Source organism: Sus scrofa, chromosome 9 (assembly GCF_000003025.6).
Source record: "Sus scrofa isolate TJ Tabasco breed Duroc chromosome 9, Sscrofa11.1, whole genome shotgun sequence".
Classification (NCBI taxonomy): domain Eukaryota; kingdom Metazoa; phylum Chordata; class Mammalia; order Artiodactyla; family Suidae; genus Sus; species Sus scrofa.
The window spans coordinates 118,357,354-118,374,824 of NC_010451.4; the positions used below are offsets into that span (position 1 = coordinate 118,357,354).

Genomic DNA, 17,471 nt, shown 5'->3' on the forward strand with positions numbered 1-17,471 from the left:
CATGAATACCTTTCCGTATTTAGAATCTGGGCTAAAACCTGGAGTTCTATATCAGAGCTGACCTTAACACAGGAAGTATATATTTTATGATGGTTAATAGACCATCAACGAATAGCTGTTATTAGTATTAAAAGTTTGTATTAGTTATGATAAATAGACAACTCAACATTTATCCATCTTGTATGATTCCTCCCAGATGGAGTTAATGAGTTGGGGAAGTGACTGGTTTTCCATTTATAGCTGGTTGGTTAAAAGTCCCTTAGATTTCAGTGGAAACGTGATGGATCAGAGGGGCAAGAACACTGAGAAGTCCGTGGAGGGGGGGTGTGGATGGTACCTTAGCACTGTCAGCTGGGGCCAGATTTCTTGGAGGCTTTGGACCATCAACAAGGAGAGACTTCAGAAAAAGACCTAAGAAAAATCCCTCCTTTCCTCCAGAGAAACCACTGGGGTGTCCTCACCAGGAAAAGCCTGGTTTTGGTATGCCAGGGGTCAGATCATCAAATGTATGTATTTAGGTCCTCTGTGAAAAGGCAGTGCAATATAGTGATTAAGGGCAAGGGCTCTGGAGACGGGGAGTTCTTTTCAAGATGGATAAGCTCAGATAAGTTGCTCGAACTCTCTATGCCTTAGTTTTCTCACCTAAAAATGGGGATTGCAGTGGAGCTATCTCAGAGGTTAGCTGTTGGATTACATGGGGGTAATTTATGCCCATTGCTTAGTAGCTTGACATTGGCTAGTACATGCCACATTGAACACATAGTAGGTACTCAACGGACCTACCATTAGGTAGCCATTTCTATTCTTCATTCAAAAATGGGGATAATAGAAGTACCCACTCACAGAACTGTTGTGAAGACTGAATCAGCTAATATATATATATATATATACATATATATGTATATATATGAATTGTGTGCCTGCCATATTGTAAGTAATAAAAATTAGTTATTACTATAATTATTATTATTGTTATTACCACCATGGGGGAATTAACAAATTTTAAGATTCTAGCACAATATCAAATTTATAAGTCATTCCCATTTAAGTATCTTCATAGTACTACCACGTGTTCTGATACGTGATTTGCTAGCTACACGGCAATGGCTCACATGTATAGGACATCTATACATTAAAGAACCCGAGAACTCTCCACACATTACCCCTGTTTCTTCCTATCAGTGTCACAGTGGAGTTACATTTGAATATATGGCTTTCTTTAAGGACTAAAATAAATGTCATGAGAGTCCATTGCTAATGCACACTTGAGTCTCTGGGATGCTTATGGGAAGAGGGCACTGGCTTTTTTTTTTTTTTTTTAATAACTGAGCAAACAGAATCTGATAAAAGTGTGGGGTTGAAAAATTAGAGAATGTCAATCATGACCCAGAGAGAAATTAGAGACTTTTTCTACTTCATGTTACTGGTGGAACAACTTGCCCAAGCTCAGGTGTGTATTGAAAGGCAGAGCAGGGGCCTAATTGTTGACCAGTACTCACTTGGGGATTGCTTATTTGATTTACTAGAATCCTGTGGGTTGATGGAGCTGGGACCAGAAGCCAGCTCTGCTTCATTCAGTCTGATTCCCTAGGGTCCCCTAAGGGAGTAGGAAAGTAGACAGTTTTGGCACAGAGTGGCTCCAGTCCACAACCAAGCAAAGTCATGCTCTCCTTTGGTCTTTGGGTACCTGTAAGATGTAGACAGAAGAATACTATATTCAGAATCTAAAGACCCTGGCCTTACCTCTGGCTCCATTTTTCTGCCCTAGGTTTATTGAGATGTGATTTATGTGACAGTAACCTTTTTTCGTTCACAGTTCTTTGAGTTTTAAAAACTGCATACAGTCATGCATCGTCATAACAATCAAGATAGAGAAACCCCAAAGAATATCCTTTTTGTATTCGGCTTCCCTCTCCCGACCCCCACCTTCTGGCAACCACCGATCTGTTCTGTCTCTATAGTTTTGCCTTTTCTAGAATTTCATATAAATGGAATCATACCAGATGCGGCCTTTTGGGTCTGGCTTTTCCCATTTGACACAATGCATTTGAGATTTGTCCCAGCTGCATTCTTGGTGTCTGCAGGTCCTTGAGTGAATTGCTCAACTTTCAGCCTCAGTGTCCTCTTCTGTAAAATGGGCATAACACTTCCCCCGCATGCATGTCTTTGTGGTTAGGAAGAAAGGATGCACACAAATGTGCAGTAGGTCAAAGGAAAAGCAAGTATGCAAGTGTACTTGTTATTCTTGTTATGAGGTTCCCTTTTGAAAAGACTCTAGGTTCAAAGGCAATCCTAATTGAAGCATAAACCCCATAGAACCTTTGTTCTGCTGATGAGCAGGGTAGGGTCTAGCCTCACTGTTAAATTCTTCCCCAGTCAAAGGGCTCCACAAGTCGGCTCCAAGGATTGAAATGTTGCGGGAAATACTTACCCATCAGGGGCTCTCACCAGGGGAAATAGATATCTGGCTTACTGCCTCCATCATGCAGCTCCAGAGGGACTGAGAAGCCTAACCTGTGGATGAAATACCCTGATCTGTTTGAATGAAGGCACTTTGCAAAACACTGCCAATCACTGATAATAATTTATAATAGTAATAGTGTTGTTGAAAAAAATATGATTATTTAGCATGAGGTGCACTGAACAGTTTGACAAAAATATATGGCCTCTCTTGGCTTAAAAATGGACAGGGGGGGGCATGAAATCCAGCTTTGCATTTCCTCCTGTATGTAATTCTGAGTCACAGAGCATATAAGGCCAACACATACTCCCTGGGCATTTTTGCCTGAATGTGGAACAGGAGAGGCCAGCCTTCAAGATTGCCCTCCCGCCCAGTTTTGGTGCATGGGTGGCAGACAGTGAGACAGGTGTGTCCAGAGGAGGGAAAACCTGCACTGGGATTCAGGAGCCCTGATGCCCACTCTGGCCCTGCCATTAAGTGTGTGGCTCCATCCTTGTTTTCCCACCCATGAAAAAGGGGGCTCTGATAAGTCACCCCAAAAGAATCTCAAGTGATCCCCATGAGTGATACAGCCAGTCACCCCCAGCTCGGAGCGCTGAAGCTGTGGGGGGGAAGAAAGCAACAACCCTGAGCCTTTGAGTGAAATGCTTCAGAGAAGCTCGTTCTTTCCAGCACTAGCTGAATAAGATTCCGATAAACATATTGCTGAAATGTTTGTTTCCGGGTGTCATTTTAGACTTCAAGTAGCTAAAACAGATCCGGCTCCTATATATAGATACTGCATTTGGTTGTGTTCTGGGAGGCTTTTATTACTACACTCCCTGGCTGGCTCCCAGCTGAGCTTTTCCCTCAAGGGATCAGATTTTGGAATCAGAAAATCAGAAGGGATCAGTGACCACATTAAGGGGTCTCTGTCCCTCCCTCTCCCTCTCCCCACTGTGCACCCAGGCAGGTGGACGCCAGCATGGACTGGCTCCTCCCTTTGCTTGCAAAGACTCTTAATAATCATGATGACAATGCTGATGGAAACTGACCAGCTCCACTATGGCAGCAAATACAAGCAAAACAGCCCTGACGTCCTGGGCGTAAGGAAACATAGTATAATTTGGGTTGAAATGAAGTGCAGATTGTCACAAAGAGCTCAGTCTTTAGATAAGAGAACCCAGGACTCTCTGAGTGTAGAAGAAAAGAAAGGAGCTATTAAGGGTGGGGTTTTTTTTGGCAGGGGGGAAAGGTAAGTGGGTCTGAATTTTACTGGTGAATTCTCCAGGGGAAGATAATGCTGGGAACAAAAAGGTGAATGACAGAAGGTGGAGGTGGGGATTGAAGGAAGAGATAGAGGCAGGGAAAGAGGAAGGCATAGGGGTTTACTTAAAGAAACAAAGTTGAACCCTGGCAATCTCACTTTTTAACGTGACCGATCACTAAGAGTGAATCCCTTCACTATGTGTCCTTTGTGTTCTGTGCATAAAACTGAACCACTGCCCCATTTTATAGTGTCTCCCTTCACCTGCCTCCCTGGTTCCTTTATGCTTAACCATTAGGGATCTAACTGCCTTCCTGGTCTCCATATTTTATGTTCCTCACCACCTCTTTCTCTTTTTATCTTCCTCTCTGTCTCAGTCTTCCCTCCTCTCTTCCCTGCTTTTCTTTTTGAGTCCTTCCTCCTCCCAGACTCTTGTCTTTCCCTTCGTCCCCCTCCCCTCCCCCTTCCATTTCTCCCTTTCCTCTTCCATCCTTCCCTTCCCCCTCCCTCCCTTCCTCTTTTCCTTCTTTCCTCCCTCCTCCCTCTTCCCTTTCTCCTCTCCTCCCCTCGCCCCCTTCTGCCCTTTTCCCCTTCACTCCTCTCTCCACGGCCCCATCTCCCCATACCCTCTCCCTCTCCCCTCTCTTCCCTCCTTCCTCTTTCCCTCCCTCTCCCTCTCCGTCCTTGTTTATCTGTAAGCTCCAATTTCTTGCCTTATAGATTTACCTGCAGAACAAGACACCGCTCCTCTTGCAAAAACTGTTTAAGCAATCCATATCCTCTCCCTTCATTCCTTGTGCATTTCAGAAATGATATTCCTCCCCCAACTACCCCCGTCAAAATAAAATAAATTCAGCCAGCTCCTGCTGTGTGTCCTTAAATCCATTCCCTCTAGCTTCGCTGGTTTGAAAGCCTGTACCCTAGAAGGGGCCTCCTGCATTTGCTGGCAACCCTGCTCGAGTCTGATCGCCACAGATAGTGCTTTGGAGTGAAAAAAGGGGGGAAAACCCTCTCGTTGGAGATTTCAAAACAGATTCTACCAGCTTTCAAATCTGTGCACTTGTGGAGTGGCAAGGCTTGGGGAAGAGGCATAGGGGACTTGGGGTGCGGGTGTTTGTCATAAACAAATAAGCCACAGAATTTATACATATATATAAATGTGCGTTTCCTCTGGCGTGTTTGGTGTCTCTCTCCCTGGCATCCAGGGTGGGTGCTGTGCGAGTCTGACTTCTCTCACCCTTTGGCCGGGGTCTGGTGTGTGAACGTGTGTGATGGAATTGAGGAGGGGGTCGCTGTGTTTTTGATCTGATTCACTTGACAGATTATTTGAATCCAGCCCACCTTTCCGCACATGTCAAACAGATGGGATCCTTGTTAAAGCCGCGGTGGGTAAGGCAGGGAGGGGAGGAGAGGAGGGGGACCGAGGGGAGAGGGGCCCCTTCCAGTAGCTTTGTATTTTCACAGGTTGGGACTGACAAGAGCCCTGCTCCTCTGTGGGGGGTGTTTTGGGGGCACGGGGCTGATGAGGGGTGGGATGGAAAGGAGAGAGAGAGGTGGGGTGTTGGTGGGCAGGGTTATGATGTCACAGCAAAAGTTACAACAGGAGGAAAACACAGAAATGGTTCAACATTTTTTTTTTTAAACTTTGGACTGCCAAGAGCTGAAGGAGAGTGGTGAGCAAAGGAATGAAGGGGAGAGAGAGAGAAACTAAACTGGAAGCTTGAGTTTTGTGTAGCTTCTTGAAACCTTATGAATGGATTACTAGCAGCTGAGAGCCAGGAGAGACCTATAGGGGATGCAAGATCATTCACACACTAAAAGGGGGAGAAAAGCACGGCGGGATTCTTCCTCCTTGCTGTGTTAGCCCTCCTTCCTGAAATGAATGGTATGAAACCTTTTGCTGGGGGTCGTGGGGGTGGCATGAGGGAGGGGGAAGCGTCCTCCTCCTTGTCTTACCTGGCTGTCTTCCCTCCTTTCTTTCTTGGTTTCTCTCTGTCTCTGTCTCTCTCTCCTCTGCTTGTCTCTCTTTCTTTACAGTCACCCCCTACCCCCTTTCAAAGCCCCTATCTCTACGGAGCTGCTTGGGGGTGGGGGTGGGGGTGGGGGGTAAAGGACTGAGTCAGAAAAGTGAAGGGAGGCAGGGGGATGATGAGAGGAAAAAGGACAGTCTAAGACTTAGAGATTTCTGTTTAGTAATAGCCACGTGCCTGAATTGATATCTTCTTGGGGACTTGCCTTGAGGCTTCAGTGGATGCTGCAGAGGGAAACAGGGCATGCCAGGGATGGGGGTGTTAAGGTTGCAGCATTCTTAAAGCAGAGAAGTCAGTTACTATCTAGGGTAGAGGAGTTCAGAAGACGATGAGACCCAAGGCAAAAGAGGCAGTGTGATCTTACTCCAAAGTATGTGGGCTGCATGTTTTATACGTGGGCAGCACAAGCAGTGATTTTAGAACTGTAAGTGATTTTTCTTGTGATTGAATGAAGGACCCTCTATATTTCTGTACCTGTTTTGTACTCACCTGTCGTCAAACATCCTTACCTGTGTTGAGAATTCAAAAACATGCTCTGTGTGTGTGTGTGTGTGTGTGTGTGTGTGTGTGTACATGCTCATGTGTTTAGGGGGTGGGACTCTTTGAGATAGCTTACATCTAAGCAAACATTATTATAGAGGTTAAAAATCACATTATTTACTTCCCCACTCTATCCATTCATTTCCAAGCAATTAAAAATAGTTGTTTGGGTCTAGCTGTTTATTTTTGTAATTTACTTATTTTGAGCATCTCCTTTGTTTATTTGCTCACTCAGCATATGGTGACTTTTAGTAACTTGAGAGTGAGAAACTTCAGCGAGAATAAGAAGACCTACACAGTACAAATCCATGGCATTTCCACTGAATGCTTCTTACAGCAGGATAATTGATTTCTCCTTTTTCCCAATGTCTAATATACAGTGAATTGGGGGTATTGTTCTTTAAATCCCAAACTGATTGAAATTAAAAAAAAAATAGAGGAGATGTGTGGCAAAACAAAAGAAAGAGATATAAGCGGACCCTACAAGAGTGGTGTGGATTTATTAGGCAATAGGCAGGTCTGTTCACAACACAGTGTGAGCCTGTGTGTGTGTGTGTGTGTGTGTGTGTGTGTGTATGTGTGTAGGAGAGAGAGAGAAAGAAAGAGAGGGAATACACACAGAAAAGAGTGCTCCAAAACAGTATTGATTGTTGGCTATTGATTGTGTAGGCTGCGGCTGCTGAAAGAGAAAGCGGGAGATGTTTACTGGGGAAACCAAGAGTAGCGTCTGTCCCCTGTGCCTCAGTGAGGTGGGGAGGTTTTCAGGAGGAAGGAGGGGACAGGGAGTAGGTGGAGAGATGCACCGAACTTATTAGCTTTGACATCATTGTCTTTAAATGAAACAAACAAGAAGATAATTACAGGCAGAGAGAAAGGGAACGAAGGGGAGCAGGAAGGACCGGAGAGAACAGGTCCCCCGAAGGATATGCTCTTCTTCTCGCTCTTTTTTCCGTCTTCCCAGGGACCCACAAGACTCCCAGAAGGTGAAGTCAAGGGCTCTCAGACTCATAAGGTTATTAGGACACCAGACGGGCACCCCAAAGGAGAGCTTTACGGAGACTTGCAACACACCACCAAGTTGGAAGGGGATAAATAAAACCTTCAGCACTCACCAACCCCAGGCACGGAGCTGAGGGAGACATTCTGACCTGCACAGGCAGACTGGAGGCTGAATGGGGAGCTGGCTGAGGACATCTGGAGAGTGAAGGTTAAGTACCAGCTGCGATTTCTGTGCCCCCCAGATTCTTTTTGCCTTTTTAGATAATAGGCATCAAATTCCGTGTCTCTGTATACCAGTGTTTCTAGCAATTTACTGGAAGGCAAGGAGTGTATTTTAGGTTAAAGACTACAAAGAGAAGGTAACTCCTAGGGAAGGAAGAAGGAGAAAGAAAAGAACCTTAGAGGCTAAGATTCTTTGTAACAACTTCAGGTATCAAGTGGCGTGTGGTTGTGAGTGGGTGTGTATTTGAGAGGATTTGACCATGGGTCCCTCTTCTAGTATCAGTGAGGGGAGGGGCTACTGAAGAAGGAAAAGAAAAAGAACAAGAAAGAAACCTGAGCTCTCTGGAAGAAATTCAAAGGAACCCAGAGAAATGAACTTCATTCTGCAAGAACTAAACTAGAGCAAGAGGAGGTCAAGGGAGAAGGGTGAGGGCAGCACCTAAGTGGGTGGGGTACAGAGGCCACGCGGGCCCTGACCCCAGCGCTGGGGGTCCCAAGAGATTCTCTCTTGGGGCTGTGAAAAAGTTTGGCCCCTGAACAAAACTGCTTGCCTGGTGACTGCAAATCCACTGCTAGCCGTCTTCTCCCCATCTTCCCAGTGTGGTACCCAGAAGCTGACTTCTGGTTCTGTATAAAGAGCTGGGGGAGGTATGATGTGCTTAAAGATTCTGAGAATAAGCCTGGTAATTCTGACCGGGTGGGCGCTCAGTACCGTCAGCTCGGACCTGGGCTGGACACGCAAGAGATCCTTGGCTCAAAGAGGACACCTGAATCTGGTGCCGCCGGAAGGAGAACGCTGTTGGCTGGGGGCCAAGGTTCGAAGACCCAGAGCTGCTCCTCAGCATCACCTCTTTGGGGTCTACCCCAGCAGGCCTGGGAACTACCTGAGGCCCTACCCTGCGGGGGATCAAGGCTCACGCCATGCAGGACGCAGTAAGCTGGATGCTGAGGGAATGGCTGTGAGCTCCATTTCCCCAGACCCGGCTGGCAGTGCAGGAGTGAGGAGGGAGGCTGAGTGGCCAGCTGCCCCGTTGGTAGGGGATGGTCCTATTGGGCAATCGGAGCTGCTGGGAGATGATGACACTTATCTTGGCGATCGAGGATCCAAGAAGCCTTTAGGTGAGGCTGGGACCCAGGAATGCTCGGCCACTGCTGCCACCATTGTCCCCACCTTCCCACGCCCGAAGGAACCCGGACCCAAGGCCGTAAGGAAGGGCCGGACCAAGAGCAGGAGTCGTCGCCAGGTGGTGAAGGGGCAGGCAAGGGGCGTGCGGGGAGACCCCAGTGATGCTTCCTGGCATTTCCGACCTTGGTCTAAGCATCCCCTTAAGCACGGGGTCAGAACTAGCCCATTGGAGGGCAGCATCCAGAACGGTGGAGGGGACCCCTACTGGGAAGCAGAGACCGTTAGCCCCCAAGGAGGATTGCCTGTGTTGTACTTCTCTGGGAGGCGGGAGCGGCTGCTGCTGCGTCCAGAAGTGCTGGCTGACATTCCCCGGGAGGCGTTCACAGTGGAAGCCTGGGTGAAACCGGAGGGAGGACAGAACAGCCCAGCCATCATTGCAGGTAATGACCCACTCCTAGGCTTTCCCTGGTCCGTGGGGTATGGCTGGCTGAGGTTATGCTGAGGTTAGACATAGGGGGCAAGGAGGGGAAGGGGCAGAGCAGGAGAGCCTGGGAGGGCTGGCCAGGCAGAGAGGGGGAAGGGCCTTTATTCATCTGCGCAGCAGGATTCCAGACACCATCTACATTAATGACTCTATAACCACAAGAGCATTTGTCCCTTGTATTGATCTCATGTGGTTCCATACATCGTGCTGGCACTTAGGAGATCTCCAGCTCACTTGTTTATCCCTTTTTAAAGGGGAAGATCTCTGGTTCTTTGTCAATGGGGAAGCGGTGTCACACTCCATTTCTCACAGCCCAATGTGAGATACCCAGGCAACTTTGAAACTACAAGAATGTGTAAAGACCTGGGCAGTGAGCCGTGCCTGGGCTGGGCCAGGCCCGGAGAGAACAAGGCTGCCAGGTACACAGCGAATGGATCCCGGTTGGCTTCCTTTTCTTTGAGTAGCCCTTGAGTGTAGCAGAAAGTGACTGCCTTGTCCTGGGGTCCCCTTTGCTTCGTCCTAACAATCATGTGTCTAACCTAGGAGTAGCAGGTCTACTGGAAAAGGTGGGCACTTGCCAACCGGGACCCTGGTTTCTAGCCCTGGCTGTTGTGAAAGCTATACGAGGTGTATAACTCAATAGTTTTGATCAGAGGTAATGTCTGGGAACACTACCCACATTTATTTTTCACTGTGCTTAGATCTTGGCTTTCATGGAAAGTTACCCAGAAGGACAAAGAAAAGAGTGGGGTTAGGAATAACTGTTGCCTTTGCCTTACTTGGGGGAAGGATTGGCTTCAGGCAAGGGGTGGGAGGGGTTAGAAGTGACAACTTTATCATTCGGTGTCTCATTACCCCCTGGGGCCCCCACCATAGCAGAACTTTGCACAAGGCTGGGCACCTAGTAGAACCATGTTAATCTTGTTAATTTGGATTATCCACCACACCCTTTGATGTTAGCCAGTCCCATGAAGTACTGTGAGGTGTGCCAGAGGCAGACTGGGGACAGAACTCCAGAACCCCTCAAGGGCTTGACAGCTTCCCATATTAAAAACTTCTCAGGTTGCTGGATATAAGTTTCAGACCAGAGAAAGAAAGCTGGAAGGAGGGAGCCTCTTGAAGTGGGGTGCTGCTGGAACATCCCTTCTGGACATGCTGTCTGCCCCTCTTTGGCTATGATTTCTCTTTTGGAAGCTGGGATTCCCAGACACTGAGCACTCTAGAGGCTTATGGTTTTGCTTTATTTTATTTTCGGGTGGGAGAGGGGATGAAGGGAGGGGGAGAGAGAAGGGGCTGGGCTGTAAGATAGGTGGGGGGCAGAGAAAGAGTAGAAGGAAATCCTTATCCTGGAGCCAAATGGAAGAAATAATGAGATGATTATCTGATCAGAGTTGGCAGCTTCACAGTTTTTCCCAGATGACATCTTCTTGCTGCCTAATCTCGCTTCCTAGTACCCATCTGCCAGGGAAACTGTGTGCTTGCAGTCTAGACCGGGACCCATGGCTCTGCTTACCCCTCCCCTTTCAGTAGCAACTTAGGGACCTGGGATCAGTTTCCTGGCTCTGAAGACTCAGAGAAGGATCCAACCTGAATATAGGAGGGATATTCTGAGAAAATATTGCTTTGTTAAAACCCAAACCTGAGGGAACCAATTCTGGACAGTGGATACCTGACCCTTGTTCCTGTCCCTTCGGTGTCCTTCCGTCTCATACTCTGCAGAGGGGAGGAGAGAGTCATGATTTGGTTCCAGTTACCGCCTTCCTTGAGGTCCCCCCCGCCCCCCCATACATCTCTCTCTCGTGTCCACCTGTCCACCACTGCCCCCTACCTTGCCACAGAACACACACTCAGATCCTTCTCCAAAGTGCGCATCTGAACTCTCGTAACCTCCATCGTAAGCATGTAAAATTGGGGAGGAAATCTTTTGCAGACAGTCTAGCTTCTGAATCAAAGCGTTCCCGGAGGTGCGCTAGTATTTCCCCTGCAGGCCCACACCAGGAAGGTGGCGAGCAGGGAATACCCAGGTCTGTCTCCTCTCCACCTCCCACCCTGCATCTTTCTTTAGACTTGCGCACATCAGAAAATGTTCAGGGAAGGTTTTGGGTAAAAGCCTGGGAGAGATGAGAGCTGGGAACAAGGCCTTTGTTCTTCAGGATTCTAGCAAGCGGGCACCCTGGTCTACTCACTGTGTCGAGCTCCATACACTTCCCTGGGGTCCCCAGGCCTGAGAACCATGAGGTGGCCAAGGGTAGTCCCCCTGGAATAAAGATCTCCAATTCGCTAATTTACTCACTCCTACCAGCAGATTAGCCCGTCTTCTGTCTCTGACCCTAGCCCTGCTCCTTTTAGCCGGTCATTGCCTGTTCCTGGGATGCTGGCTTTCAGCTGTGCAGAATGACACCAACTGAATTGTTTCCTGAGAACTAGGTGGAAGTTCTGCTGCTCCACTGAGGCTAATCCAAGGTCCTGCAAGACTTGGCTCCCACACTCTTTTCCAACACCTCTCAAACCTTAGATTCTACCTACTTAACATAGACCCACTTTCCAAGTTCTTCATCTACCAAACTTGGGACATTTTCTCAGCAGAGATATCAAGCCATCCAGCTGCACCAGCCCTTCTGGAGAGGACACCACCCCCCACCCCCTCCTCGCCTGGCCATGGGAGGCCTCAGGGAATACTTCCCACACAGGGCACTAGGTGGCAGTGTTGCTTCATGCATAGGAGGGTAGGTGGCGCCTTAAAAGCCACGTAGTGGGGAATGTGTCTGGTTTCTTGGAGGGCTGTCCCTGCCTGGGCCTCTGGGAGGTATTTAATCATACCCTTCTAGAGTGTTGTTTCTAGAGTGTTGTTGGTAGGCATCCCTTGGGGTCAGGTCCATATACATCTTTTTGCAGGGCCTATGTGAAAGGTATAACATGGCATTTTGGGGGGTTGTGACTAACTGGTCTTTGTAGCAACTGGTAAAAAAAACAAAATCAATGAGAGTTACCTCCCTCCTCTCATCGCTAACTCCCACGTTCCTCCAAAATAGGAAGCTGGACTCTGGATGGGTTGCTGGACGTCTTTCCTTTAGGGCCGAGGACAGTGCAGGTCTCACAGATTTTAGTTGCTAAGATTCTCTCTGGCCCTAGAAGCGGAATGATGGTGCTGCACCCCCAACAGTTTAGACCTTCTGAAGTTGCCAATCTCCTGGAGCTCTGAAGCGGGGCAACTGAGGCCTAGGGAAGGACTGTGTGAGTAGCTGCTCCATGAAGGTAACTACTTGGGGGCCTGGCAATTCAGGGATTTGTGGTCACCAAGGAGTAACCTAAGGTCAGGAGCCCATTTGGATGGGCTATTGGAACTTGGCAGTGGACGTAAGCCAGATTCAGTCCCATCCCAGTGTGAAATCTGTAAGCTCCAGCACCCAACCCTGAAACCATCCTGTTTCCCTCCTTCTCAACTTCCTTTCCTCTCCTTCAACCCCAGCGTTCACAGAAGAGAATTTTTAATAGGTTCCTCCTCACCCATAATTGATTTCACATGTTCCCTGAAGCTGCCCAGCTGAGTAGCCAACCTGCAGCTCCAAGGTGCAGGAGACGGAGTCAGTAAGTCCACGGCAGAATTGGAGCCTGAGCCCGTGTTTCTCCATTCAGCAAGTATTTACTGAGTGCCTTGCCATGCAAAGCAAGGCAGTGCTCTGTAGGGAATACAAAGATGTCTAAGAAACTGTCCCTGACTTGAAGCTGCATTTTCCTCCTCTGAGGATCCAAGTTTCAGAGCAGATCCCAGGGCAGAACTTGGGAGCCAGACAGATCCCATCTGACCCTGATCAGGGCTGCCATCTGTGACAATCCATTAAATTTTTCTGAGCTTTGGTTTCCTTCTATTGAGAAATGAGATGATGTCTTGCAGAGTTGTTACAATGCTTAAATAAGTCACATATGTAAAGTGCCCAACGCAGGCTTGACCATGGAATGTATTTATTTATTTATTTTAGGGCTGCAATCTTGGCATATGGACATTCCTAGGCTAGGAGTCCAATCGGAGCTGCAGCCACAGCCACAGCCACAGCAACGCCAGATCCGAGCCATGTCTGTGACCCACACCGCAGCTTGCAGCAACGCCAGGTCCTTAACCCACTGAGCGAGGCCAGGGACCAAACCTGAGTCCTCATGGATACTAGTTGGGTCCCTTACTGCTGAGCCACAATGGGAACTCCCATGTGGAATGTATTTATGAAGTGGTCTTTATAGCTGGAGGTGATCATTGCTAAGTGCAGTGTGTTAACTTATTCATTTTGGTGCTAACCCACCAAGCTGTAATCTTTCTTCCCTTTGGTAAGATATTCACTTTAATTTCTTAGGAATTTAGTTTGCTAATCTGTAACATAGGAAAGGTGGTTTTCACAAGATGGTGTCAAGGTGATAACACTGTAGAATCAGTGGCTTGAAATACTATACTTTAGAAAAAAATCATTTATTCTTTTTATCCTGGGCAGTGCTAGTTGATAAATTGGCCAATGGTACTAAGGCTTTTGGGGGGTGTCACACACCCTTTTGAGAGTATGATGGAAGGTATGCTCACTTTCCAGAAAAATGTCCATGTCACATAGTTCAGATGACTTTCCGCGCTCTCTGGATTTCCTGGTGGCCAGCACCTGCTGACTTCGTTGAAGGCAAATTGATAGCTTTTGCTTTGTTTTGTTTTCTTTTTATTTATTTATTTACTTTTTAAACTGAAGTATTGTTGATTTACAATGTTGTGTTAATTTCTTCTGTACAGCAAAGTGGTTCAGTTGTATGTATACATCTTTTTTAAAAAACATTCTTTTCCGTTATGGTTTCTCAGAAGACACTGAACATAGCTCTCTGTACCTGAGAAGTGAGATTTCACAGGATGCTGCAACATCCCCTTCTCCTGGTAAGGGAGCGATGTCCTTGGGCTGAGGCGTTTTGTTGATGTGAAGTATGGAAGTCATGGAAGGCAGATTCACACACACACACACACACACACGCATCCACATAGATGTAAAGAGAATTTGAAAGGAAGGTTATGTGTGCTACCTCCCCTCCCCCAACCAGCAGGATTCAAATACAGGTAAAGAGCCACGTCCACACCTTTTCCAGGGCTCCTCTGAAGACGACCCTCATCCTCAGCCATCTCTTCCTGTTTTGCAGCGATGGTCAGGTCTGAATATTGGCCCTCGTGGGACCCTGAGGGACTGGCCACTTTATTGCACACTCCAGCTCCCTGGTCATGACCTGGACTTGCAGGGAAGGTGTACAACCTGCCCTTGGCATGGAGAACCGTGGATGTGAAGTCATTGGTTTCTGGGGGTGGGTTTGCCCACCATGATGGAAATGGGATCCAGGAGTCTGCTTATATGGAGCAGGCATATGCCCTGATGGTTGTAAGTTAGTGTCTGCACATAAAAGAGTTTTTATCCTGTGACTCTGTGGCCCACCAGCAGAGAGGCAACATCTGGTTAGAAATGAAACAAGTTGGCACTCTGCCCCCTCTTTTCGCAGCTCACAGTCCCTTGTCCGTGGATCTGTCCCGATTGCCAGTGTGAACGTGAACTCCTCTACTTCCTTGCCCTCATAGCCTTTCACACGTGGTCCTGGGGTGCACATTGCTCCTCCCTAGGCAGTTCTGTACATGGCTCGTTCTCATCTACTGAAAGTCCCCCAGAAGCTAACTGTGTATTTGATTCACTTTTGTCATCCCAAGATATCTAGCACAGTGCTAGAACCTCAGCTATGTTTGTAGAACAGATAAAGTAGAAATTTAGGTGCTGTTGTCCTTTAGGGTAGAGAAAAGCATAAGCTTCTCTCTTTCTTTCCTTTGAGGTCAGACCTGCGCTGTAGACTGATGGCTCCCTCCTGCTTTTCTCTCCTAGTTGTCTCCCCTAACAGGATCCTTGTATATTTAACCCCCTCCTAACATCTGCTTCTTGCACTACCACAACTAACACAAATGCTATTTTAATAGGTCTGGGGGAGCCTGAGATCCTGCATTTCTAACAGGATCCTAGCTACTGCTGCTGCTGTTAGTACATGGGCTATGATTAAGGTAGCAAGACTTAAGCAGACCCATGAGTCTAGAGCAGGGTCAGCAAACTTTTTCTGTAAAAGCACAACAATAAATAATTCAGGTTCTGCAGACAGCACTGTCACTGTTGCAACTCTTCTGTCACTGGAGTGTGCAAGGAGCCATAGACAATATGTAAATTAGTAAGGCCGTTTTTCAATAAAACTTTATTTACAAAAACAAGTGGCAGGCCAGATTTTGCCTGTGGGCCATAGTTTGCCAACCCCTGGTATCCAGGACTCTTTCTGCATGCCATGCTTCTCCTGTCGTCCTCTTTTGCTTTGCTTCCTAATTCTGCACCATCCAGGATAATACCTACAGTGAGGCTGACAGTATCAGTGGTAGGGAAACAGATTTTTATTCAAGTAAAAACAAACTTCCCAGAAATTTCTGTAAAAAAATGAGTCCTGCTGGTTTCTTGGTATGAGCATTCCAGATGGAGTTTATATTTATTTACACTTAACCTTTGAAAAACCTGAGTTTGAACTAGGCGTATCCGCTCATATGTGGATTTTCTTCAGTAGTAAATGCTGCAGTGCTACCTGTCTGTAGTTGATTGAATCTGAGGATGTGGAGGAACTGGGAATGAAGAGGCCTTGCTGTAAGTTACGCATTGATTTTTGACTGTATGGAGGGTCAGTGCCCCTAACCCTTGCGTTGTTCAAGAGTCAACTGTATTTATCTTATTTTTAAAACTAGCCTATTGAGATAAAACTTTGTATCATAAGATTTACCAGTTTAAACTGTACAGTTGATTTTTTTTTTAGAATATTTACAAAGTTGTGCCACTGTTATATCTAATTTTAGAACATTTTCATTCTGTCTCAAAGAAACATCTTACCCATTAGTATTACTCTCCATTTCCCTCCCCTTCTTCCCATGTCTACAGTAACCAGAGAAAACCACTAATCAATCTATTTTCTATATCTATAGATTTGGCTACTCTGGATATTTCATATAATATGTGGTCATTTGAATCTGGTTTCTCTCACCTGAGGTTCATCATGTTTCAGCATGCATCAGAGCTTCATTCCTTTTTGTTGCAGAGTGACACTTCATAGACATGTCACATTTTCTTTATCTGTGCATCAGTTGATGGACATTTTGGTGGATTCTACTTTTTGGTTATTATGAGTAGTGCTGCTATGAATAGTGTGCACAAGTGGATTTATATTTTTATTTCTCCTGAGGAGGTGCCTAGGAGTGGAATTGCATATAGTAACTCTATGTTGAATATTTTGAGGCACTGCCAGACTGTTTTCCAACATAGCTGCACCATCTTGCCATGCCCAGCAATGCATAAGGGTTTGGTTTTTTTATGTCTTTTGTCCCACGAAAATGAGAAGGATGTCTGTGGCTTCACTGAAGACTAGGGCTTGCATCTGGTGGCACCTGGGTGGTCTTTGAGAAATGTGCCATTGTTTCGTATGATGGGTAGAGACACATGGCCTCTTGTGCTAAGGGCCCTCAATCACAGGGAGCCCTTATTGGTTGAGATCTAGCTATCATCAAGTTCCTTCCTCCAGCTACTCAAGGGCATCCTAACCTGACTCTGGTGTGAGTTTTCCTCTGGCCTGAACTACATCACTTTTATGACTTTCCACCTGCATGAGTCCAAAATGACGTGCATGTGGGGACCACTTAGGCCCTCAGACATGACAGTGCATTGGATTCTGATATAGCAGCATCTTCAGAAAGAAAAGAAGAAGAGAAACAGAGGAGAGAAGGGAAAATAAAGCCCATATAGCTCCCCTATAATGCCATGAACTTTCCCCTAGATTCCAGCTCTCGGTGCTCAGGCATGGCTATCTCCCTGTGGCCCACTCTGTTCCGGGCCCGGTGTCTGACTCACAAGGGTGAGCTCTTGGATTCTGGAGTCATCCAGGTGTCTGAGGTGCAGGACGGGAAAGGAGAATCACTTCCAGGTGTTGGCACAGAGAGGTGTGATCATAGTCCTTGTCATATTGCAGCTTCAGTGCCTTTCCTGTCTTCATCCTCACCTTCAGTTACTGTCTCTCTTCTTGGTCTCCACCATCTCAGGGAGATAGTGCAGTGGGGAGGGGCCTTGACTGGTCCAGGTGCCACCATTGACTGCTGCTGCCTCATCCTCCATCAGCCATGTGTTCTCTCTCAGTCTTCAGGGATGAGAAACCCACCAGCATGCTGGGTGTAGTTCTTGGCTAGAGCACAGGTTGTCAGGTTGGAAATATTCAGGAGTGACAGGGCCGAGCTGGAAAGTAGGAATCACCTTTGGCTGCCCATAGAAATTCACCCATTTGCCTGTCGCCAG

The 17,471-nt window shown here is 47.1% G+C and overlaps 1 protein-coding gene across 1 annotated transcript in view; it reads left to right on the forward strand.

Annotated features, from left to right (window-relative positions):
- Nucleotides 5,310-17,471, forward strand: part of PAPPA2 (pappalysin 2) — a 273,310-nt gene continuing 261,148 nt past the window's right edge. Inside the window, exons 1-2 of the mRNA XM_003130330.6 lie at nt 5,310-5,592; nt 7,239-9,064. Coding sequence (XP_003130378.3) covers nt 8,149-9,064 — 916 coding nt within the window. The 5' untranslated portion in view covers nt 5,310-5,592; nt 7,239-8,148. The remainder of the gene's footprint in view (nt 5,593-7,238; nt 9,065-17,471) is intronic.